The 25,650-nt window shown below is 42.7% G+C and overlaps 1 protein-coding gene and 1 long non-coding RNA gene across 2 annotated transcripts in view; one reads left to right on the forward strand and one right to left on the reverse strand.

Annotated features, from left to right (window-relative positions):
• The first annotated feature begins 5,565 nt into the window (after positions 1 to 5,565).
• On the forward strand, positions 5,566 to 8,500 carry LOC137479496 (uncharacterized). Its single transcript, XR_011002295.1, has 2 exons — positions 5,566 to 5,922; positions 5,997 to 8,500. It is a non-coding gene; the product is annotated as an uncharacterized lncRNA (long non-coding RNA).
• Positions 8,501 to 13,745: 5,245 nt separating this feature from the next.
• MBOAT1 (membrane bound O-acyltransferase domain containing 1) overlaps positions 13,746 to 25,650 on the reverse strand; it is a 56,091-nt gene continuing 44,186 nt past the window's right edge. Inside the window, exons 9-13 of the mRNA XM_068200010.1 lie at positions 22,887 to 22,990; positions 20,047 to 20,111; positions 18,577 to 18,709; positions 17,277 to 17,428; positions 13,746 to 15,554 (exon numbers count right to left, since the gene is read on the reverse strand). Of these exons, the coding sequence (XP_068056111.1) occupies positions 15,422 to 15,554; positions 17,277 to 17,428; positions 18,577 to 18,709; positions 20,047 to 20,111; positions 22,887 to 22,990 (587 nt within the window). The 3' untranslated portion in view covers positions 13,746 to 15,421. The remainder of the gene's footprint in view (positions 15,555 to 17,276; positions 17,429 to 18,576; positions 18,710 to 20,046; positions 20,112 to 22,886; positions 22,991 to 25,650) is intronic.

Here is a 25,650-nt window from a genome sequence, read left to right on the forward strand (position 1 = left end):
TACATTTTAGTTGGAAAAAAAAAAGACATTTTTCAGGATTTTCCCTCCTTCTGGCAAAAATTTGCCATCATTTTAACAAAATTAGCACTGAAGTTACTGCTGAGTGGTTTTGCTCTCTGAAAAAGAAAGACTGCTTTCAGTAAATTAAATATCTCAAGAGTTATCCTGCTAACAAATTTCACTAAAGGCTACTATGGCTTGTTTCACAAGAAATTAAAAAAAAAAAAAAATCTGTTCTGCTCTCTGCACAATGAAAATAACTTAAAAAGTTCAAAATTTGACGAAGCTGTTTTCCTGAATTGAGGCCTGCTCTATTTTTCATGCAGTGTTGACAAGAGCAAGATGAGAAAGAAATGCAGTTTCCATCATCTATTCAATCTCTGGCCCCTCTGATGATTAGCAAAAGCGCCTGTTTCACTGGTGTTTTCTTGTTAGATAGAAACTCTTTCCATAGAAACACAACTCAAAACCATCAAATCATTTCACAACTGAGAGATGGTAACAGCCATCCATGCAGCCCTCAGCTGGTTTTAGCTAGAGAAATGGAGGTAAGAACTGCTGTATCATGATCAAACCCTACACACCTTATCCATCTTTTAGGATTTCCTCTCTGAAATAAATGCACAAAAAAGCTGCAGTCACACAACTCACTGGTAAAGCCATCTTACCCCCATTGCTTTCCTCTGTCTTGAAATTAATTTCTTAACTAGGATATTTTTTTTTTTTTTTTTAATAGGGATATAGGATTCTCTCTGCTTCCCCCTAACTGAGCAGCAAGGTGAGAACATTCAAAGGCTCAGTATGGTTTTTGAAATCTAGATAAAGCTGTTTGCCACCACAGGAAAGATTTATCAGCATTGTCCTGTTGTTTTGTAAAACTATTTCTTCCAGAGCAGGCAAGCCAGGAAGAAGCCAAGGGGCATAGAGATGAACAAGGCTATGGGGGAACCTACCATTCATTTTCCCTGCGCACTGTTACAGTTTCAACCTGACAAGCTACTTAAAATCAGTAAAGGTCGCTCAACAGCCTCTTTGGAAACAGTTTATGGCCTTGGTCTCATGTCTGAGGCAGGTAACTTCAGCTAACACCAGCTCTGCCAGGCTCAAAGCTGTGTCCAAGCATCCCAAGGGATGGACCAAATGAAAAACCTGCATGCAAGGTGTGAGGAGCTTCCAGAGGGGAGCAGTGCATGTGAGGGAAGCTGCCCCTGCTGCTGTGCTGGCTTTGTGTACAGAGGGTTTTCCTTTCCTTCCTGGGACTCCCCGCCCTGCTGCTGCCACACTCATTGAATTCACAGGAGATGGAAAAGCAATGCACTACATAGAGGTTAGCTGGCCGTGAACCCTCAGCCTCGTCCCTCACAGATGTTTGCCCTCCTCAGGAAAATGGCTAGAATGGACTTTGGGTGCCATTTTCAAAGGACCTGAAAGAAAACAAACATTTTCAAGTGCTTCTCGCTAGCATTTTTGGGTCAGAAATACAGGCAGCCGTGGAACAAACATAACATTATAGAGCAGCCTTTATACCATGCCACCATCCAGCCCCTTCTGTACCTCACTTGCACTTCCAGAACAGCCTTCATGTATGCATGCAGTGCAAAAGAATTTTGAATTGAGGGAACTCCCATGTAAACTACCCTAAAGAAAATTCCTTCCATACACGTGTGTTTCCTAGCTTCTACTACAGAGACTCTCATGGAGCTGTGACATTCAAGGAGGATTTGTTTGCAGCACTCAGATACATCATTATCTGGATAATTTTACTTGTGAGGCTTATTTTTTTTCCCTGCATTATTGAGATGCCTGCACTGTACTCCTGCCCTTACCCTAATCTTTGGGACACAAACACAAAGTAAGCAAGGAAAAGTCCATCATGATGTGGAAATAAAGGGCAAAAAGTGATAGGAGAAGAGAGAACAGTTTTAAATTAAATGGGGAGAGTTTTAGGTTAGATGTCAGGAAGAAATTATTTATCAGAGCATGGTGAGGTACAGGAACAGGTGGATGCCCCATTCGTGGAAGTGCTCAAGGCCAGGTTGAATGGGGCTCCAAGCAACCTAGTCTGGTGGAAGGTGTCCCTCTCCACAGCAGAGGGGTTGGAACAAGATGATCTTTAAGGTCACTTCCAACCCTACAAATTCTGTGATTCTCTGACATAAAATATGAAAAAGAACACATGCAAAAGGAAGGAAAAATACAAATAAAACACAACCTGAGGTTTTACAAAACCTGCATAAATTGTCTTTGGGGCTGAAGGAGAAAGAAGTGCATTTGCTTCAGGGGAAGGAGAACTAAATCCATTTATGTGCAAGCTGCAGGATTTTAGCCATTTCACTGATACAAAATACAGCAGCATTAGTGGCTGGCAATACTGAGAATACCTTCTCATTCCTAACCTGCTAGTGAGCTGAAGGTCTGATCACTTTTAGGCACAGAAAGGAAACCTTCAGGATTTATTTTAAACACAGTAGAGAGCTAAATACTTCTATGCTTCCCTTCGGAAAAGAAAAAAAAAAAAAAAAAAAAAAAGCAGGAAAGAAAGGGGAAAGGATCCCAGCGCTCTGCCCACGTTTTCCTTTGGTTTTCCTTTGGTTTTCCTTTGGTTTTCCTTTGGTCTGCACAGCCGCCTCTGTGCAGAAACCGCTGGGCTTGGGCTTGAAGCGCCCGCTCCGAATTCTTGGGGGAGCACTGCCCCCTGCCGGGCACTGCGGGCACTGCGGGCCCCCCCGCCCCGCCCCGCCCCGCCCCGCCCGCGCCTCCGGCCGGGCCTTGGACACTGCCAGGGACGGGGCATCCATAGCTTCTCTGGGCAGCCTGTGCATCGCCGCTCTCGCAGGCAAGAATTTCTTCGGAACAGCTCATCTAGACTTGCTTTGCTTGTTTAAAGCCATTGCCCCTTGTCCTATCACTGCGTGCTTTTGTAAAAAGTCCCTTTCCAGCCCTCCAGCTTTCAAAATGGAGTACAGGAAGGGCTAGCTTTCCATCCCATCAGTCCTGTGCACTCATTGTTTGATTCCCTTCACCATGATATCACCCCTGAACACTTAGCAGGATTTGGGTTTGCTAACTTAATTTAATTATGGTCAGCTTCCTCAGAGCGACCTACGGATGGATGCATGGTCATTTCCCCCACTTCCCGCTGCACTGCTGAGCCATTTTTCAGCCTGAACACGTACAGAGAGCTTTGGTGCATCTGTCCTAGGGCAGCAGGCTGGGAGCAGGGGCACCCCTGGAAGCACAGCCCGTTGCTCGGGTGTGGGTGACGTACTCCAGCACTGCCTGACAAGGTGGGCAAAATCCTGCCACCAGCTGTGACAACCCAGTCAGACACAGGAGGCCTGGACTAGGAGCATTACAGCAAGAGCTCTGAAAAAACCCGTTTTCCTCTGAGTGTTTGTGTGTGTGTGTGTGTGTGTGTGTGCAATTTCCATAATAATTGTGTCTGTTGTCTGCAGACATGAATTCATTACAGCAGGAGGTAAGAGAACAGCCAGCTTCAATATACATTTCAAATTCCATACTACAGCCTTGATTTATAAGGCACAACCTGAAACACTGACTAGCTCGTTGCCTCTCAGTGAACTGAATTTACCGTGATAGCTGAGAGGACTGAAAAACAAATGAACAAATTTTGTTTTTAAAACACTCCATCTCCGTATTTTTCATTTTTAAGAGTTGCTAGCTGTGTCCTGCATATCCCCCTGCTTCCCCCATTCCACCCCCCTCCTTCCTCCTGTGCATGCTCCATTGGCACTTGCATTAATCCGGGCCCGAAAGTACTAAATTGATTCACAGTAACGCAGGCACCCAGGGGCAGAATATTCCAGGAACAAATGAATTAATCATCTCAGAGCCTCTGTGCTAACCCACATAAAAGCCCACTGCCCAGAGTGGTGGTGATGAGGGGCTCAGCCTGGCCCCTCAGCCAACCACACAGCAGCAGCTCCCACAGCAAGCATCCCGTCTGCTCTGGACGCCACTGGACACGCACGTGGAGGCTGCCAGGCACAAGCCCAAGTGAGACAGTGCTCTTTGAAGAACTCCAGCATAGAGGAATTGGTCTAACAGAGAATCCTGCAGAAAGAGAGAGGCCTGCAGTCATTATGAATGGACCTTCATGGCAACAACAACAGGAAACAGAAAATAATGTTTTGCAATTAGGGCCTGCAGCTGCTGCAGTGCCTTTACACTGGCTATACACAGGTGCAGCTATTACAGCAATGAATAGCACACACTAAAGGTGCCATCCACATAGGCAATAACACCAGTGCTGAAAAGGTATTTTCATTTGCAGCCTGATGTTGGGAAGGAAAAAAGCACAATAAGGAGGCTGTCTCTCAGCCACCTAGGCCTCAGCCTTGTCTGGAGCACCAGGTGGGTAGGTTCGACTGGCAGAGAAACTCCTTTCACCATCTGACTGGGGAAACCAGGTAATGTCGGAGTCGAGACTATGAGGCTTCAGCCAATTGAAAAACTGGCAATTTTTTTGCTTTCTTTGTTGTGAATAGAGAGTTTTTAGAAGTTTATTCTCTTCTTGTTATTTAAAACACCCAAAAGGTTCTTGAGAGTAGGGAAAAGGCATGAGTCTCTCTTCTGGTCCCTTTCACACAACACTCTAGCACTCCGCTGACTTCAGTGGCAGGGTTTCTTACTGGTGGGAACAAGAGACAACCAGACACAGAAAGAATGCTGTGGGACCCACTCATCAATATTTTTCCCTTTCACCCCACCCCTGTCCCTGTGTCAGCCCCATGCAGTAGCAAGTGGGCCTGGAAAATCTGACTCCAGAGGTTCCCCCAGCCTCAGTTTTTCTGCTTCTGTGACCTCCTGCTGGTGCAAAGTGGTTTAAACTTGTTTGGCTCCATCATGATCTCTTGCAGCTCTCAACCACTCTCCAGTGGCATAGATCTGTGACTCCAGGGGTACAGGACGGTTATTTCTCTACTGTCTGCTTTGACCCCCTCTATCTTAGAGACGGGTCTTAAAAAGGGAGAAGGAATCACAGACTTACCAACCCCTTGCAAGCAAACCAAACATTTTCCAGACTGTTTTACCACACACACATCCTTTCTTTCATCAGAAAGGGGAGCTGTTTCAAAGACACTTTGCAGAGAGCTAAGAGAAGAGCAGAATAGGGGTTATCCAGTGCAATCAGGCATCCTGCCCCAGGGTGAGCTTTTATTTTTCTGATCTGTAGGCCACTAAACATTTTTTTCGCTGGTGGTGAAGATGTCTAAATCACAAATGTAAGGCTTGCACCAGGTTTGCCTTTTTCTCATTGAGGTCTTGGTTGCTGTACACAGACCCACAAGCATCCACAAGTCACAGACCCCTGGCTTCGTGTGCAACTCATGCAGCTGTCACAGGTACAAGGGTGTCTTCATCCCCCCTCACCTCTGCCAACTCTGAGCCCATGCCAAGGTCCATGTTGCCACAGAGCCACATAGTTCAAAGCTAATGTGAGTAAATAATTCCACCATGAACTGCACCCTTTTGACTTGAACAGACACAAACCTAAGTGTTTTTTTTTGTTTTGTTTTGTTTTTTTTGTTTTGGTTTTTTTTTTTTTTTTTTTTTTTTTACTTTGCATAGGAAAATCAAATCACTTCTCACCTCAACCTCACCGCTACCCCCCAGCTTCAGCTGGGCTTTTTTGGAATGAGCCAGTTGAGCATGGAGACACGGGTGTGAGGCTCGGGACTGCCCTACTGGGATTGCCTGACCCAGCGCAGCATGGGACAGGGCTGTGACATCCGAGGCATAACTCCATCCTTTGAGCCAGGATGGAAGCTGAGGAAGGGTCCGGATGTTTTCCGACTGATAGTGCCAGGAACCCACTGAATACAGGCAGGGGAAACAGCTACCCACAGCACCAAGGCAAAAGCATCCTCCAGATTCCTGAACAGGTCCCAGTTCACCAAGGTAAGCAGAACCAAGTTCTTTTTATAGGCCTTAAAATTGAGGAAGGCAGTAAAATTAATTTGAAAACTTTGCAGGAAGCTGGCATAATGAAAACAAAAGTGGATTGATGCACTGGCTGGCATACTCTCGCTCTGGGAAAGAGCTCAGGCAGCCACTTCCAGAAGAGCTGGAGCCTGCTGGAAGGGAGCACAAAACAGGAAACATTGCTCAAAGGAAGCTCAGAGACAAAGTGGCAATGTGGAAGAAATTATAATCATTAATACAGCGCCTGAAGTGTGCAGGGGAACCACAAAAGATTGAGAAAAAAGACCCAGAGATTTGATTTTCCACTGCCCTTCATCAGCAGCAGTCATTTTATACCAGCACAAAGCGGGAGTGCAATCTTCATAGCACAGAACAAGTGCACTTTATGTTGCCTTTCTCTTTATTTTCCTGCTGCAAAGCTCCCAGGGAAAGGGGCAATCAACACTATTTGTCCCTGACCACTGGGGCTTGGAGCCTAAGCTAGGACAGAGACCATAAACAACAGACAAAGGGAGAGGGAAATCACTGAGAAGAGCTACCACATTTATCTCTGGCTAAGATGGAAGAGGCAATATGAATAAGCTGGGGACAACATCCACTGACAAGCTGCAGAAAAAGCAGAGTTATAGAAAAGAAAAACTTGTTCCTTCTCTTAATTTGATTGTGTTCCAGAGTTTTGCCATAATCAGTCTCTTCTAATATCAAAAGCAAACCAAATTAGAGCCTTAGATAATAACATTTTAAGCCTGTAGTTCAGACTCAGTCACTTCTCTATATCCATCATAGCAAGTCAGCAGCAATAAATGAATAAGGATTGAAAGACAGGCATATAAAACAGGTATGTAACGCCACCAAGGCCAACTAGCAGCTTTTGGCCATAGCACCAGCTTTCAGCAGACCAACAGTCCACTCTCAGGGCGTTTGGGGTTTGTCCTGTGAGGTGCCACCACACTTCAGGTGCTGTGATTTCTCCAGAGTGAAGAGGGTCAAGGTTTCAGTTCTTGGTTTCTGCTCTCTGAAAAGCTGTGGCTTGAATTAAGAGGTTTGAATTGCTGAGGTTTGCTGTGGATGGGAATATGTTTCTGCCAGGTCTGTCTTCAAGTCCTCAGTGCAGATGAGCAGCAAATCAAACTGCTTGTGATATTTTCACTACTAATACATTGAGAAATTTAAGCCTACCTAGGTGGCATGTAGGTTTACAACAATGGGCAAAGGGGAATGTTAGGTATAACTTTACCTCAGTAAATTAAAACCACATATATTCACCAATTATCTATTTGCTATGTCAAGTCCAGAGCAGATGACATTTGCATGATTTGTATCTCTGTGACAGGGGACTTATGTTTGGTCTCTCTACACTCTGGCTTTATAAGGTTTCATAAAGACATTCAGAAGTATAGTAGTTGTATCCTAATTTGTATATATGTTCTGTGATAATGTTTGGACTAAGCTTCTAACAGAGGGGAAAACAAAGAAGGGGGTAATATTCAAAGGAATAGGCCACTTTCCCCTAAACCAAAAGCAAACAAACAAAACCAGAACAACCTTTGTGGCTAGATCCTTTATTTTATTGTATTTAAAACAGAGAAGAAACATTTTTTTAATCTGGATATCCAGAATATTCTTCCAGTTCAGAAATATTTATCTCCTGACTTGCACTTTCTTGCAGCAATCTCTGAATTCCTTTGAGCCATTAAAGGATTTTGTCCTCAAGTCATTCCCATTAGGGGAATATTCAGTTTAGAAACTTGCCTTCTGCTCAAGGTTCACATATGAAATTCACAGTTAACATCCCTCCTCATTGTGTTTCAGGTCAGTGCCCTATCCACTGAAGAGGGAGAGATATTTAACAATTAAATAGTCCTCTAGGCTACATCCATACAAGGTAGTCCAGGAGTGCCTACCAGCCCAAGGCTCTATGTGCCCTGACTGTTTTCACTTCATGATGGAATGGTGTCACCCTGCCTCTCCTCACACTCCCCATCCCATAGGAAGGAAAATTCTCTCCAAGGGTCAGGAAGGACACACAGTGCCCTCCCAGTCCTCAGGGCTGGTGACTGGGGTCTCTGGCCACAGAGCCAGCCCTGCAGTTAAGCACTGCTGAAGAGCTGGGCACGAGCTCCAAAATTATCTTGGGGTGTCCAAATACCTTGTGTAAATCTGTCCATTGCTTCAGGCAGCCAAGAAGTGGAGCAACCTGAAAGGCAGGAGGATATAAGGATGTATTTTTGCCTGTTCAAAGATGACACAGTTCTGCTTGTTGAAAGCGAGATTTTTTTCTATTCTCAGGCTTTTGATATTAAGAATTAGCTATCCACTTTCCAGAAAACAGGGAATTAGTCTTTCCAGACTATGTGTTTAACAGAGAAGAAATGAATCTTCATGAGCTCAAGACATATTCCCTCTTCTTCTTTTAGCCCCTCACCCCCTGCCTCATATCTCTTCTATGCAGTTTTTCAAATAGTTTAATAATATTCACAGGGACATTAGATTAATTGGATTTTAATTCCAAATGACTCTGAAAGCAGAGAAGTGAGTCACCAGTCCATGCTAATGAGAAGATCTATTAAGGACCCTTCTCTGATAGACACATAGAATAGGGTTATAAATATTTCATATTCAATTAATTGAATTTTGCCCCCTGTTATATGATGCTGCCCTGGAATGTTAATCAACTGGGACTAGAGAGAGAGAGAAAGAGGAAGAAAGAAGGAGGGCAAAAAAAAATCTAAAATATAGTCTTTAAACAACATCAGAGCCATTCCCATCCTCAAATCCTCCCAGTTCACACGGTGCCCTGTACATCAGAGCAGAGGCTTTCATACAGACTGCATCTGGTTACACACAGTGGATAAATTAATGTTAATTAATCAGACAGTCATTTTATGGAGAACTGTGCGCAAAAGGTTATTCGAGCCCTGCTGCAAATAGACTTATAGGTATAATTGCCATGTTGAATGACCCTCTGTACATGGGCTCATTAAACTGGCCATCAGTCAAGAAGTCTAAATGAGGAAGGCCCATATCGTGCCGCTGGGACCACATGCTGGCTGCAAACAAATCTGCTCTGCAGAAGCCAGCTCTCTGAAAGCCGCCAGTAATGCCACTTCCCATCCTCTGGGCACTTCTGCCACTGCCACTCCTGCCAGCTGAAACTCTGGGCACGAAGGAAAGAGGAGAGCTCCCATGCACATCATCGTGGCTTTACATCATTTGCAAAACACACCAGGGGACTGGGCACAGTGTGGAAATGGTTTTATTGACAGCTGCGCTTTCCAAATGCCTCTCTGGCCTTGGCAGCTGGGAACAGCTTGGATGCACAGGCTTCAAAGGCACCAAGATCAGAAGGCGAATATAAAGACACTAAAGATTCTTGATGACATTTCATATTTCAAGAGCATGTCTTGATTTCATTGGAGTGGGAGGAACATGGGAGAGTCAAGGCCAGGAGCCGAAATGTCCAGGACTGGCAATCAGGCAAAAAAGCAGAAAGCAGAGCAGCTCATAGGACTGCAGTCCTTCCCTCAGTGCCACCCAGGTCCTTGCTATGCTGTGGCAGACAGACATTCCCACAGGGGCTGTGTCCAGCCCTGTGGGTCCTGGGTCCAACATGGAGCCCTCTAAAATAGCAGACAAACTGTGTCACCATCCCTGGCAGCAGACACATGAAGCCATAGGCTGGCACTGTGAAAATTTACCTTTTCCTCTTCTCGTGGCATGAGCTGCCTGCTCACAGTCAATTGTCACAACTCTGTGCCTCCAGTCCCCACCTATGCAATTATTTGTTTGAGGATTGCCCCTTATTTCACACACCTGAGAGGCCCTGCACCCTGGTTTACACACTGAGGGCTGCAGTTGCAAGAATTCTCTCTCACGCATGCTATGGATCACACACGTGTTCCCAGAGTGGAGACAAGGAGGAAGTACATGGCACCCCCCACTATCCCAAAGTGTCCTGGGCAGCCACTCACCAGGCCAGCCAGGGGGGTCTCTGGGTGTCAGAAATGGACGTTTTTTGTCTAAGCTGGTTCCCAAGACATCTCCAAGGGAAAACGAACCATCTGCTCCACACTGGAAGGTGTCATTTAAGGGTGCTTGGGGGAAAAAAAAAAAAACAAAACACATCAGAGTAACAGACAGGTAAATCAATTTGAATGTGTTCACATTATCTCTTTCAATACTCATGGCACTCACTTCTTTTAAGGTTGCCCTTAGTAGTGTATCAGCCTGATCAGATCTAAAATGGCCACAAAACGCCATTCTCAAACACAAAAATTAAAGCAGAAAGACTAAAGTGCACTAATACAGAAGTCATCAAGGCAAGAATAAGTATGAACAAAGAGGAAACCCATTTGTCTCAGAGCAGTGACAATGTCACTGTCTAAAGAGGTTTCTGATGAAGAGGGGTTTCCATCCCTGGACAAGGGTTGCATAGCATGTCTGGGCTGTGGCAGCATTTCTCTTCATCCATGACTGGTTTGGCCTCGATGTGTTCCACACTCTTTTTCAGTATTGGTAAGCACAGTATTTACCTATAAAGCATCTGACAGAAGGATCAGGAAAACTGACTGTGAGCATAGCATGCTCCTGGATCAACTGCTTGCCATTGATGCCAGGGCTTCAGAGGCCAGCTGCACAGCCCCTTATCTGGGTGCACAGGTAACCATGCTCCAGCAGAACAGCCTCCAGGCAAGCCTGAGGTCTCACTTTCAGAGCTGTTCTATGGATGGGCAATAAATTGGGTCCCAAGGGCACTGTCAGGGCACTTCTTAAAACTGATATTACCCCCATCCTGTGCGCCCCTTCTAAAGACTGTATTTGAGTCAGGAGAATGAAAGTGTACCACAAGTTCTTAAGGCATACAAACACAATTTCTTCTATGAATTAAGCAGCATTTCCTCCTTTAATAATAGGGGTTTCCCCCAATTTATCTAAGGTCTTGCATTTCTCCCATTCTCCTGCGCAGCACACCTGTGTTACCACAGACTTGAAACCCATCAGCTGCCTGGCACTTTGGGTGTCTGGGCTGCTGCCAAACCTTTCACCTTTGCCGTGTCCCCCGCTTGGCACAGGAGGAAAATCTTCTCTCCAGTGCTCGCCCACAGAGGGCACCACTTGTAAATGTATCTGAGTAAACCTGCTGCCACTTCACTCTCACCAGCACAAACCCAAACCCTTCATGCATATCATTACTGTCATCTCCGGGAAGAAAGGGAGCAGCAGGCTGATGGTGCACAAAAGAAGACCATTTTAAAGCACACACAGAGCATTCGCACTCATGCTGAGATGTCAGACAAGGCTTCCCATTCCGTATCGCTGTGGAATGCCTCCAGTCCCTGAGAGCTGAACTTCATCAGTTCAGTGACATCAGGAAAGAGGACGGTACCTCAAAGGATAGCTGATATTTCCATATGCAACCATGCATGTCACTTCATCTTGGGCTAGGATGGGAAGACACATATGTTCTTCCTCTGCCCACAGCAGGTTGACTACGGGGATTCTACCATTAAACATTAAAGACAAGTTTTTATTTATTCTGCAGCCAGTAGATAATTTTTTCTGAAGTCCTCAGTCCAGGGATAAGAAGACAAAGGGTTTAAACCTGAGTCACTAACCTCACTGATAGAAATTTTGCCCCTTAACTTCCTTGGGTGTTGGAATTTCAACTTGTATTTCTACAAAAGACCCCAGATCAGGTTTGTTGAGCCTGCTTTTACATGTGTAGAGAGGTAAGTGCAGCTTTATGCAAACATCTACCAATAGAGTAAAAATCTACAGCTTTCTCACCCAGCTACTTCATTTTAAGTGGTACAGAAAATCCCAGCTATGTGCAATGTATGCACAGAAAACAGAGCAGCCAAAGAGGGAGAAAAAATATCTGCCCACCTTGTATCCCACTTCTGTGCTGCCTCCATTGCTTGGCAAGCTCCAAGTGGACATGCAGTAATGTACTTAGGATGGGGAACAGCTTACAGGACAGTAAAAATGTACATTGTGCATTCAGTTCACTGAAGAAATTGCTGAGCACTTGCTTCTTTAAATACCAGACCCATAGTTAAGTTGAAATTAAGTATTACTCTTTATTCAGTTTTCTCTTCCAAGTGCATCTCAACATCTAGTTTAGAAAAATCAAAATCTGCTGAAAAACAGCAGCTAGAATATGCCTTCAATCCAAGGGGTAACAGTGGTAGTGTCTTTTTGGTATTGTCATATTTAAAATCAACCTTTGTCCATCCAATACAATCCACCTTTCTCATTTCTGTGTGATATGCCTGTATTTCTTTCTTACAAGCCATCAAGATTGTTGTTCTCTTCAGAATCTCTCTAGATGCTCTTGAGTTTTTTGCAGCACTAAGAAGCCAGAGAGGGATTAGAAACTAATAACATGTTGGTAATCACCACCATGTATAACCATGATGTATTTTAATCACTGAAACGCACTCTCAAATTACACTAGAATTAGAATTACCAGAATTCAAGTTCCTGACATCATCTTTGTTCTAACCTAAATCTTTACTTTGGCTCTTTGAATTACATACTCCTGTGCAAAGTAGATGCACATTACTAGCACAAGTCTCCTGTAAAATGTAGTGGCTGTTTGCAGTCTTCCTATAAAACAAAATATCATGCCCCTGAGAAGAAGAAAAGGAGAGGAAGGCTCAACACAACAGATTGATCAAGGTAACCTCAAAGCTTACAGCCTTTTTTTTTCAAAGGAATTTTTTACAGCCATTTATATCCATTCTGTGTTAGCTTTGCAGGACTGCCACATTTGGCTGGGTATGCTGCCTAATCCATAGTAACATAGTACAGCAAAGATTTTAGGTAATTGTCTTCTTTTCCGCCCAGCTTTAAGACTAATTTAACCACCAAATTTCCCTGCAAATGCCATGTTTCAAAAAGCCAGTTTCAATTTTGGCTCGTAACATATCATATTAAATCCATATGACCGGTTCTCTTTGATTCCCAAGGGTGGCTGTTTTCAGGGAGTGGTTCAGGCTGAGAAGGCATCATGACAGGAGAGTAACATTTTGCTCACTAGCCCAGACTAATTCATCATATTTTATGAGCCGAAACTACAACATTGTCAATGGCATTACATATAAGCAAGTTTCACTTGGGGAAACACTAGATGAGAAACCCCACTGATGATACCTGGCCTCTCTTGAAGGTACACAGTTCAGGAAGAACTGCAGAACAGGGCATGAGCCATGCGGGCAGATCTCAGGGCACAGAGCAGCAGGTACAAACCCACAAGCCCCTTTGAGAGCACTTATTTTCCAAAGCAGGTGCTAAGGCCAACCTGCTGGGAACATTTGCCTTCTGCAGTATTGCCAAAGCCCAGAGTTGATATGAATTTTGCTGGCTCTGCCAGAGCTCACACCGATTCTTTCATTTCTGGGAGGCAATTGCAGACTGGTTTCAGCCCACAGGATTCCAGGACCAGCAGCACCCAACTCCCCATCCCTTTCTGGGGATGTGCCCTGGTTCCCTCCCACAGGATACAGGAATGGCACAATCAGACCTCAAGGGAAACATTAAATGCCCAAGATGCAACTGAGGCTGGTGCCACAAGGAGAACACACATACCATGACAAAAAATGACCAGCCAAGTTAAGGGCAAAGCTGCCATGAAAACAGACAGGGGTCACCTTGTCTCTGTTTCAGCAGGAGCAGGATGGAAAGCGCAGCCGCAGTAAAATCCAGCAGACCTGAACATCTTCCCTCACAAGTGTGATTTCACCCACCCACTCACCCATTTTTCACATTAGACCTTAGTGATCAATAATGCCAGGCAGTGACACAAAGCAAATTGTTTATTCAGATCAATCTTTTAATCCCGTCTTGCCCTTTAAAATAAATTAGCAAATAAACTCCTCCACGAACTATGCTCTAAATCATAATGTGGTCACGGGACAAAAAATTCCCATCAAAGAAAAAAAAATCACTTTTTTTGGAACTTTGCTGGTTTCACTGATTTGTTTCTTCTCAAAACATGAGAAGTTCTTCAAAATTTTAATCTGACACAAAAATCATGTTTTCCTCAATAACACATTAGTTAAATATCAATAAAGTAATACCAATACATTAACAAGGGAACTGCTTCTACAAAATCCTGATAAAAACATTCCTGGGAAACATTTTTTAAAAATGCTTCAGTTGGTTTTGATGTGTGGTACCAGTCTATTTTACTGGGTTAAGTGGATTTAAGAAAGAAAATAATAAAAAACCCTGACACAGCATTTTGCAGCAGGTTATCTCAATGCACAGCAAGCACTTAGGAATCAAGGCTCAAAACATCCCTGTAAGTCAAGGACTTTACAAGCAGGGAAACTTGCATCAACAGTTAAGTCAGATGTCAAGATCACACAAGGACTCAGTCTCAACTTTTGTGGTGATCACAATATTTTGTAGAGAATTATTTATTACGACAGTGATAATTAATGTTCAGGTTTCCTATTAGACTTGTCTGCTGGAATGTAACCCTTCCTTAAGATGGGATGTTTTTGAGTAGAACAGTCTGATCCACTACAAAGCTTTTTCAGATTTAACCCATAACTGCAGGTTTTAAAACACTAACCCTGTATGGCTCCTCACTCATTTTGATACCAAAAAGGAAGTGCTGCATCACTAAGACTACAAAGTAAGGCTGATGTAGCAATGAGCACCAGCTGTGTCATTAGAGAAGCGCAACTCTACACACCACAGGCTGTATGTCCCTTCTTTTACTCTAGATTTGAGTTCCGCCTTCTGCCTTTTGTTTTTCTTTTGCTTGGCTTTAAATTTTGGCTCAGCCAGTTATCAGTGCTCCCAGACACGGAATCCCAAGGGACTTGTCTTGCCCTCATCACCAGCAGGTGTCACATTGAAGGATGTGAAGTACCTTTGCTGCCCAGCTCAGGCTGCAGTCCCTGCTCCGGGGTTTGCCAGGGAAAGCCCTGCTCCCAGTCAGCGCCAGCACCTTGAGCAACCCCATGCCTGTAGTCTTCTACTTGCACCATCTCTCTCCACAACCAAGAGATGAAAAGTTTCCCCTGATAGCTGCCCACAGCTCCAGGCTATCAGGCAGCTGGTCTAACTCTTTACTAGCTGCTTTCTGTCCCTCTCTCTAATCACAAGATTATTTGTTGATTAATAGTTGTGTATTTCTGTAAAAGAGAAAAAATGTCTCTCTGTGAAAAAGTTTAAATATATAAAAACACTTCATAAAAATATTTATTATAAAAAATTAAATGCCCCATGAGCCTGTAAACGTTGCCTGTAAAATCTCCATTAAGTGGAATAATTTGAATTACAGTCATTCAGGCTCTTCTCTGCCCTCTCCAGTAAGATTTTAAAACAGCCAAAAGAAATGCCACTTGTCTTGTACTTCAATCCTCCTGCAACCTGTTTTTCTTCTTTTTTTTTTTTTTTGTTTGTTTGTTTACAATACAACAGTTTGATTTCCCAATGCTGGCAGTTTTCTTTGGAGGCATCATTTGTCTTTACTTTTGGTAGAGTTCTGCATGGCCTGATTCTGAGCCCTTCTTACAGAGTGGGTTTGAGGTCTGATTGGTAACAGGAGCAACACCAGGATGCTTAGAATATGCATGTGAAAATACACAGACCTGGGAACAAAAGCAGAAAGAATATTATATTTTTGTTGGGAATAACATGAACTCTGCAACCCCAATATGCAGAATTTAGTGTTAAGGGATGAATGCAGAATGTATGAACCTGACCTAGAAAACACAAAAATATACCCCTGAATTTCACACAGTCTCGCAATATGGTGTCTGCTGGCATGGATGAAAATGCTGCTGTGGATGATAATGGGGCAAGGTAACCATCAGCAAACCCTAGAATCCAAAGTCTGACAGCTCAGATAAACCCATGTAATTCAACCCCAGACTTATTCAGCCCATCTCTCTTTTAGTGTTAGAATACACATGGCCAAGTTGTGAAGAAATATCATTAATGGTTCCAAAAGAATTTTAAAAAGTGACAGAAAGAAATAAATTCAGCCAAAGTGCTGAGATCTGAAATAAATCTAAACACTCAGCTTTTAACTGGAGAAGGTCAGGTAATGCCATTTACAGAAGGCTTGCATTTTTGAAGGTGACTGCTCAGAGATATCTGTATTTGGTATGTTTCTAAACATCAAATATTTTCATTTCAAATAATTCAGTATACACAAGTTCGAAGAGAAATAAAAAATACTTAAACCAAATAGATGAGGTTCTGGCAGCTTGGGGAAGATGACGATTGGGACCAGTATGGTCCAGCTGTTAAACATAGCAATGCACATTTCTGTGGTCTCATCTATGCTTCTTACCATAGTTCTTAATATCCTTGTAAGGTGCTTAAGACCACTGCTTGTGGTGTCAAGTGCTCCAAAAATTCATGCCCTAGTCCAAAAGCATAACATTTCCTTGCTTACAAGTCTCTAAGTTTAAATGTTAATTATGTTAAAAGTTAACCAGGGCAAATTTATTAAGAAATGAAGCTAAGAAAGATCTGGAGAAATTTTTACTCCATGGTAAGTTTTCTGTGTTGAAATCAAATGTTTCAATTAACAGGAATAGAAAGTGTTGAAATTCAGCCTCCTGCAAACAGGCAGCAGCTATCTTTACTACCAGTTTTGTGTCTTTTATGTTGGAGGAGGGAATTGTATTTCTTCTGAACCAAAATCTGTTTCTCAATATTGACAGTAAAATGAAAGAATAGTAAAGCCATGTAGTCCTGTTTCCCTTTTCTAATTATTTTCTCAATTTTTCTATTTCAACTTGGTTTTATTACAACACATTCAATGTGCTCTGCAACACCTGTGTTTTCTTATTTTTAAGGAATCTGGGGAAGTACTCCCTTTGTAAGAAGAGAAGCATACTTTCATAACAAAAAGCATACTGATTTCAAGGAGCAATGCTCTGCCAGGAGCCCTCCATATCTCCTGCTGATCCATCACACCTCCCCTTATACGCATTCAGCAGCTGGAAGCCTGGTCTTTGCTCAGCACCTCCTTCCTACTGCCAACTCACATTATTCTTAACCTCTTCAGCCTTGGCTACTGCTAATGGCTGAGGCCCAACTGTTTTGAAAATGGAAACCAAGTATATGAAATGTCACGTAAGGACACAGAATGAGAAGAACAACCAAAGTGCTCTGCCTTGGCATTGTTATAATCTCATTATGTTACAGGAGTGCAAAAGTCACCTCTTATACTTTAGCAAGCACCCTGTCTGAGCTCCTTTCAAATTTGATGAAATGCTAGCTGCTTTTCAGTGTGGTTTGGGTGATTTAACAAAAGTCTATGCCACCCTGGAGAACAAAGTCAAAGGAAGAGGACTTACTTGTAAAACTTAATGGTGGGCTCCACAGCCAGCATAACAAATGGTGCGACAGTGTAGCACACAGCCAGCTGAGTGACCGCCCAGGTAACAATGTCATAGGCTATCTTAAGAGGCACTGACGAGAGGAAGTAATGTCTGCAGTTGTTTCTTATCTGCAGGTCAGGGAAAAGTAAGAAGAAAATTATATTAATTAATTTCTTAGGAAAAGCCACACAGACAAAAAGCAGTGCGTGACTCTCTGTTTACCATCAGCATTAGTATCACAGCAAGATTTATTCACCAGTTACAAAGCACTGGGAGCAGGGATACAGACATGTATGGACTGGCATTTTCAAGATTTCATAGTCAACCAGTGACAAACAGAGAAGTGGCCCCCAGTTTACTCTGTCATAACCACAGGTGCAGACTCTCTCTCATTCAGGATGTCTGGCACAATATTTTTTGGGAGGGATGCTGTTTCTTCCTCCTGGTTTTAATTTCTAACTGATTATCAACAGTAAATCAAAGTTACTTTAAATGAACAAGTAAGTGCTTATACCTACAAGTGTGTGCCATTCCCTAGAGATTTTAAGTTAGTTTCACATCTGTGAAATCCTCATAAATGAGAGGCAAAGCAACCTGCTCTAGTGATAGTGGTTAATACTGGTCACTAATTTAATTCTCCTTTCAGATTAACCTGGTTATTTATCTGTAGTCAACTCCAAAAGACAACAGTGGTGCTTCCCAGCCCTGCACAAGTGGCTGGTTCAGCCCGAAAGATCAGCAGTGATAAATTTAACAGTGAGACATGAACACTGTTCTGTGTTTTGTGACTCTACACAAAATAAGATCCATAAACACAGAGACCATTTTACTGCATCAATTGTATCCACACAAATTGTTCAAGTTTGGGCTAATGCTCAGCCCACAGCAGCTTCTTGCGCAAGACTGGGCCCAAAGTTAATTACAAACCAGCATACAGGAACATGACCCAGGAGAAGTCTGGAATCCAACATGACCTTGAATCCCAAGCTAATTTGACTGTATGGACATAGCTGGTGGCACCCCTAACTGTACATCCTCAAGCAACATTTCCTCTGACAGCCAGGGACAGCAGTGCATCACATCCAGAATTGGTGCTGGTTATAACTGCTGGGTATTTTGCAATTAGCATCAACACAGAACAGAGTTTCAGCGAACATCAAGCCTGCAAAGGCATGAAAGAGGGCTCACAGCAGGGACAAGCTGCTTGACTATGTGAGGGTGCAGCTGACAGCTGGATAGTGTCTAGCCTTACAAGAGAACAATGAAAGGTACATACTGCTCTGGCTGCAAGTGTGATAAGGATTCCAGTGAGAAACGTAAAATAATATCCAGGATAGATACCATGCCACAGGGCCGACAGGATAAATGTTAAAGCCGTAGGGTACCAGGGAGCTCTGTCATAGCAGACACTGCAAAAATGAAAACAAAACCGAAGAGGTTGAACAATGGCCACTGCAGTTGAAATCCTTCTGTTTCTAAGGTCTTACTCTGTTTTCTTAGCTGTCTTATCTTGGTTCAGTCACAGGCTAGGGCATGAAACACTCTCCCTTCATTTAAATGGAGGTTTAGATGGAATGAGGAAGCATGCTTATAGGCAAATGAGTTCCCAAAGTGTGCCTGTACAAATATTTCTGGTGCTCAAAGCATTTAAATCAATAATGGAATAAAGGGCAGGCAAGACTTTGTTCACCTTTACATCTCTATCTGGAATCATACATTACCCTTCCAAACACTGATGACAGATCAAGAGCAAGTTGAAAGATAAAGAGATATGACCCCACCCTTCACTCTAGTGAAGAGACGTATTTTTAGGCACAGTTATCTGGCAGATGCTGGGAACAACAGGGAGTGCCGTAAACTATTGCAAAACAGGGGATTCCAGCTAACTTTAGCAGCAAAAATCTTACTCCTAAGATGCAAGGATAACAGTTCAAGAAAACAACACCCAGTCTATGTGGCTATCTGAAGTTTAAATCAAATGCTGTGCTCCACAGAAACAAGTCAAGATAATGCATTTCTTACCAGGAACCATTTGAATAATGAAAAATAGTATACATTGATTTTTAAGATGTATAGATTTACCATCACTATAGTTACAAAAACTACAATAAATCTGTGCCTGAATTTCAGACTCTATGTTGACTGTATGCTGAGCTTTACTTACACCAGAAAATGAAATGAGTAATGAGACACAGTCCAATCTACAAAATTTGCATTTATGATAGTATTTATAATACGTGCCTTAAAAGTCACAGGTTAAAATCAGATCATCTCAGTGCTATAAGTATCTTCCCCATGTCCTAAACAAGGACTGCCTAACAAGCACCTTAGGGTAACTGAACCAGACTACGCTGGTGCTCTGAAGATTTTGACCTTACTTCTCGCTGAATTTCTGGATCCCAGTGACACAGCAAGACTCACCTCAGTGTGGGAAGCATAACATAGCAAAGCAAAACAGTACAGGAAAGTTAATGGAGGGAAACAACAAAATGCTATTGCTTTCTATTATGGAAATTTTGAATAGTTTGTTTATGACTTTGCTGCTCATATATAAAATAGGAGCATTTTACACCTGCAGCAATAAAACATTACACACCAAATACCCTTGCATTGCACCAGCTATTACAGACACAGGAAACAAAGGAAGAACAAGAGGCTTTACATTTATGAGAGCCAAAGCAATGCTTTTCCAGGCCATGGAGAGCTTTTGGATCTCACGAGCACGTAACTGTTCCATTACTCTTACCGTTTCAGCCAGGCAGCTGTCTGAATGTTCCAGTTTTCAATGTACATTTTAAAACTTGTTGCAGTCTAGGAAAGAAGTTCACATGAAATGTTAGCAATGAAGCCTGTGAAATACTACTTGCAATTTAAATTAGTGAGGAGGTACATGGAAAATATTAATTCTAGCAGATAACTTTTATGATGACTGTGCCACAATCCATCATTTTACTAATATGACTTGGGAGGGACATTAACTAGGCTGATGGCTCACTGCTAACACTTGGCATTTGCTCTAAAATCTTACTTTGTCTCATATAATTAAATACAGTGTTTGGTTACTTTTCAAATAATGGGCAATCTGAGAAGCTTTCTTGCTTTATATGCTTGGCCTTCCTTTCAGTTGATTGTTTTATTTCTGGAAGAGATATCTTGCCACCCATTATGTAATCTGGACTTCCCTACGGTGGTACTAAAACAAAGTGTTATTTAAAAAAATACATTTATTGTTATTTTTATTATTATTATTACTTTCTGGAGAAGGAAGGGGGAAGACATTGCTCCTTGAAAAACATAGGCAAAAAAATTAGGACTAAATTGAGAAGCCAATTCTCAGCCCACTGCTGAGCTTGAGAAACTAGAGTGGACCCCAGTATCCTGAGAAAACCACCCATACCTCCTCCTCTGAGCTCCCCCAGCTTTAGAGGACTGCTGGACGCCATTGTTCAGCATTGGTTCCCCCAGTGCTGATGAACTTCACCTCCCAACTCCACCTTGGTCCCTCGCCTGCTGGCAGAAACCTCCAAGGACACCCTGGCCAAGTGGGGACACCGCAATATTTTGCTATATCAGCCGAAGCCAAGGGATGGAAAAAATGACTGAAAAAATGGATTAAGGGCAAAGGCTTCCAAGGGGAATCTGCAGATATCTTTGCACTTTCACACAGAATCCTTAAAGCTAGCATTTCATCCTCTGCATTTAAAGAGTTAAAATTATTAGCAATTCCCAATGCAGCACTGCCACATTTTAATTGTATTACTGCACCACAAGAAGCCAAGAAAAACACAGTTTCTCTTCTGACTAATATTGTCGCTCTCTTTTGGCCTCATTTAAGTTCCCCTGTTACATTACCAAGAGAGGAAGTAGTTGCTGGCTGTCAATACAAGCACGCTGCCAAGGCTTTCAAGTCCCCCATATGGGCTCAGTCCCTGTCATGTTTTAAGGCCCACACAACCCCTTCCATGTGCTTATCTTTTCTACAGATCAGGTAGTCACGTTTAGCACCCAAGTTCCCAACTCCAAGGTAAATTTACACATGCAGGTGGCTCTACCTGCTGAATATGTAGACTGTATCTGTATACACTGTACAATCACACTTTAACCGCCAGCATTGCTATTGGCACAGAAAGTGATGGTTCAAGGCTTAGCCAAAGCCATGGTCTCCATAGACTCTCTTTTTCTCATTGCAAACATGAAAAAATCTGACAGGACCCTATTTTATGCTCTTGGAAACAATTTCTGATCTCTGTTGCCCATGTGACCCAGAAAGGAAGTAAGTTTTGAGATGCCATCAGTTCAGTGGGTAGAGAGGAGCAAAGGCTCCTGTTTTCTTCATTTGGCTTAACTGAAGAGTACTGGCTGCATTTTACTTTCCTCTTTCAAACAGAAGCTGCCTCAGCCCATCAAAGTAAGAATCATCTCCTGCTCCAAAACTGTATTAGATATAGATTCAAGATCTCAGAGTGCTATCTAGGGTGTTGCTGTCATCAAGAAGTGTAAAGCATTTCTGGGCTGTGTATCCTGTACTCATCAAGGACTACATTGAGGATTAATCATGGTTAAAAAAGAAAAAGAGAAAGAATGTTGAAAAACAGAGAGCGTATAATGAGACTTCCAATTTTGGCATCTTCATGGAAGAATTACAGGGGCTCTTTCATTTTTGAGAAGAGCTATTACAGCACATTCACTTCGTCACAGATTGTTCAGCAATAAAGCAGGCAACTTATTTTTATCTGTGATTACTTTTAAAATCACAACTAGAGAATTACAGAGGGAGGTTCCTCCTATTTCTAAAAAAGAAGCCTTTAGAAAGCAGTCGCAGACACATAAATATTTCCACATCTCACTGGCACTTACACATCTCACAAAATATTCTTCGGGGCAAACAAATTATATGGGCCATCTTTTGCATTAGAGACACAAACATGAATAATTTTCAGAAGGCTAATGGATCTTAAAAGTATGTAGCAGTCACAAGGAAGGAATGAGAGATGTTTTGAGCAATAGTGTGGCTTGCTGCATGGTGTTCTAGACCGGCACCCACCTAAACCCTGTGTGCCCCTGTCAGCTCCCACTCAGGTTGCTTGGTTTGTACCTCTTATGTCTCCTACCCTTGCTTTTCTCCACGTACCAGAGGCAGTTCAGCCCTTGCACGTGTCTGTGCCACTTGTGGCAGCCTCTTTCACTACCACCACTCATCTCAACTGGGCTACAGAAGTGAAAGATTGTTAAAAGTAAATAAACAGAACACACCACAGATGGTGAAGAATCATAGCTGTGAACAATTTACTGACCCACTGAGCTCAGGCACAATCTACAGTAATTGACTGCTCATTTATTAAATATCTGATATCATTATTTTTTAGCCCTCATGAAGCTATTTAGAAATACCACCTGAATACAGAACATGAGGAAGCCTGTGAGACAGATGCATTTTATCTGTCCAACAGATAAAATACAAAACCTCTTCGTGCTTAAGAGGAGCAGTCTGGTAATATAGATTCACTTTCCTTTCAGTAAAGCCTTTACCCAATACCATGCTCATTTCTGTATAATTATGCCAATGCAGGCACTCCTTTATCTCACCTCAATGTTCCAGATATTCAAATTGGACAACAGGTCCCAGCGGAAAGTTCCTCTCTCATCAACTCCACTGAATCCATAACCGGCTGCATTGTTGACTGCATCTGCTGCAATGTCAAAGCAAAACAGGTCAAAATCAGACTGCTGGAAGAGGCCTGTTTTCTTACAAGTCATTATGGCACTAAACAAACATTCAAGCCAGATTTGTAGGATTTAGCAACCTCTCTCTCTAGGAGAAGCTTCTTCTTTGCAAAAGGGCATTCTATAAAGCTACACAAGAGTAATATCCTCAAGGAAAGACTAGCTACTCCTTGTGCAGAAGAAATAAAATAATAAAATAACAATGAATATAAATCACTTTGCTTTTATTTGGCCTTTATTATTCATCTGAGACTGATATTACCATAAAATGAATGAGCAGTTTTCTCGAAAGGGCACTTGGATGTCACAGCATTTTCCATAATTAAAAAAAAAACCTTAATATCTCAAAGACATGCTTATTATTTCTATACAGAGTTCCAATATGGCTATGTTAATTAAGACTGTCATTCAGAATTCTGCAGACAAAGCCTTTTGCTAACCCTGTTACTGAGTCCCTCACTAAAGTGCCTCAACATCTCTATGAACCAAATATTGCGTAACTTCAGTTACACACGTAGCCACCTTAAAGCAAGTAAAATCTTGGATAACAGTAGGCATTACACACTGATGCACTCTTGTCAATCACATCCCCTCTCAGAGTGCCTGGGAGTCACCTCATCACTGGGTCTCAAGATTCTGATTTCAATGTGCCTTTGCTAGAAATACCTACTTAGACGATTATGGAAACAGAAGGGAGAATTCTTTATTGTCTCTGGATCACTAGTTGCAGCCAACACTGAGGATCATTGGAAGAAAAAGGGAAGCGCAAATACAGGTTAGGCTTTTCCTTCCAGGTCATTTACAAAATACAAGTCTGGTCATTCTTTAAAAAGGTCGGCACTTCTTCCGCAAGAATGAAAACTGATTTTACTTTGTAAATGCTGTGAGTACAGGCACCAGCTCATGGAGAAGCCCTAGTGCACAAAACTAGGGAGGGAACCTAATTATCAGCAACAAAACTTATAATAAATAAATAAACAAGCAACCTTCTCTAACCTGAAACTTTCTATTTTGTTTTCCACTTTCCTAAATGAGATGATTTTTACTGATGGAAAGAAAGCTCCCCATGTTTTTCATCTTCTCCCTGCTTAAAAACTCCTCAAACAATAAACAATTCTGCCTGAAGCTGGTCCACAGGATCCTGCCCAATCTCTGAGACTGGAGCTGCCCATAACCATCCCCCTAGGGCAGTGGATTCCTGGATTTGCTCCTCCTTGTTCCAAGAGTAGCAGGGACCAAATAATTAGTGTTTCTTCACCAAAACCAAGAAACCAGGAATCATGGAATGAGCAATAATTATATAGCATCCCGCTTGGCCTTTTGCTTCCCAGGCTGCTGTCTGCAGAGCAAGGTGTGAAGCACAGAAAAGTCACAACTGTGCACCCTCAAGCTGCTCACAAAACCTGAATCCCCACAAGCTCTGCAGAGCGCAGAGCTTCGTTTCCCCACAGGTTTGAACAGCTCGGGCTGTGTATTGGCTTTCACAGCTCCTTGGATGGGGGCAGTCGGACCCAAAGTGGTTTCAGTGACAGCTCGGAGTTAGGTTTGCAGCCGGGTTCCCAGAACTACCCCTAATGCTGTGAGAAGCTGAATTTTCTTTCCATGGATCTGGGCGGTGCAGCTCTCACACAATAGTGTGCCTGTCCTGAGGACTGGAAGCATCCATCGCCCATTTCAGCAGGGCTTTTGTAATGCCCTGGGCCATGCCACTGGGAGCAAAACTGGGAAAGGATAAAAAAGGATAAAGTGCCTGCTGTTCTCCTGCCTGGATTTGGGATGTGAATAGATGAGGCCTCACCCTCCACTATGCAATGCATACTTTTCTGTGAACTGCCTCATTTGTAAGACATTTCTAGAGCCTCTGCAGCTTGGTCTTGTCGCAAATGCAAGTTCAGTTTATCTTTTTAATAATGGCCTTCCAGTTAACTATAATGCCAGAAAAAATGGAGGCAACAATTTAACATTGAATCCCACAAAAGTAAGTTTGTGACCAAGCCATTCTTTATCTCAAAGCCTTTCCCATCCCACACATGCCAGTCCTGGCTGCCTTCCCTGAATCTGACAGTTTTATTCCCAGCAGTTTAATCACAGCCTTGCAATGAATCTCCCTGGCTACTTTCATCCTGTCGCAGTGACACCCTGCTCCACTTCAAGGTATATGCATTCCTTGCTGGACTTCCAGGATCTCCCCTACACACAATGTCTTGTAACAACAGTACAAAGTACAGGATATTTTCAGCCTGGCCTAAAGGATTTGACTCCTCACACATTGATGGTTAAATATGACTTGTAAAAGAAGAAGGTAAAATGCAAAAATGTTATTTTGACCATCAATCTGACTGGCTCCTAAAAAAATTTGCTTCCCTCTTCAGTGAGCCCTCTTACTTCTCCTCTCCCTTTTCCTTGCAGACATTTTGGTCCTTCCCAACACTTCCTTTGCTCCCCACAGTTCTCCAATCTTTTCTCTGGACTCCAGTCTTTTCTCTTGGACAAGCCAAGGTGTGTACAGGACCCCACAGTGCTTTAGAGGTAAGGTTTAGCATCAGCCCTCCAACACATCTCTCACGTGAACTTGAACTACAGGTCTAGGGACAATTTTATTTCCCCCCCATCCCAGATTTCAGAC

Source organism: Anomalospiza imberbis, chromosome 1, assembly GCF_031753505.1.
Source record: "Anomalospiza imberbis isolate Cuckoo-Finch-1a 21T00152 chromosome 1, ASM3175350v1, whole genome shotgun sequence".
Lineage (NCBI taxonomy): Eukaryota > Metazoa > Chordata > Aves > Passeriformes > Viduidae > Anomalospiza > Anomalospiza imberbis.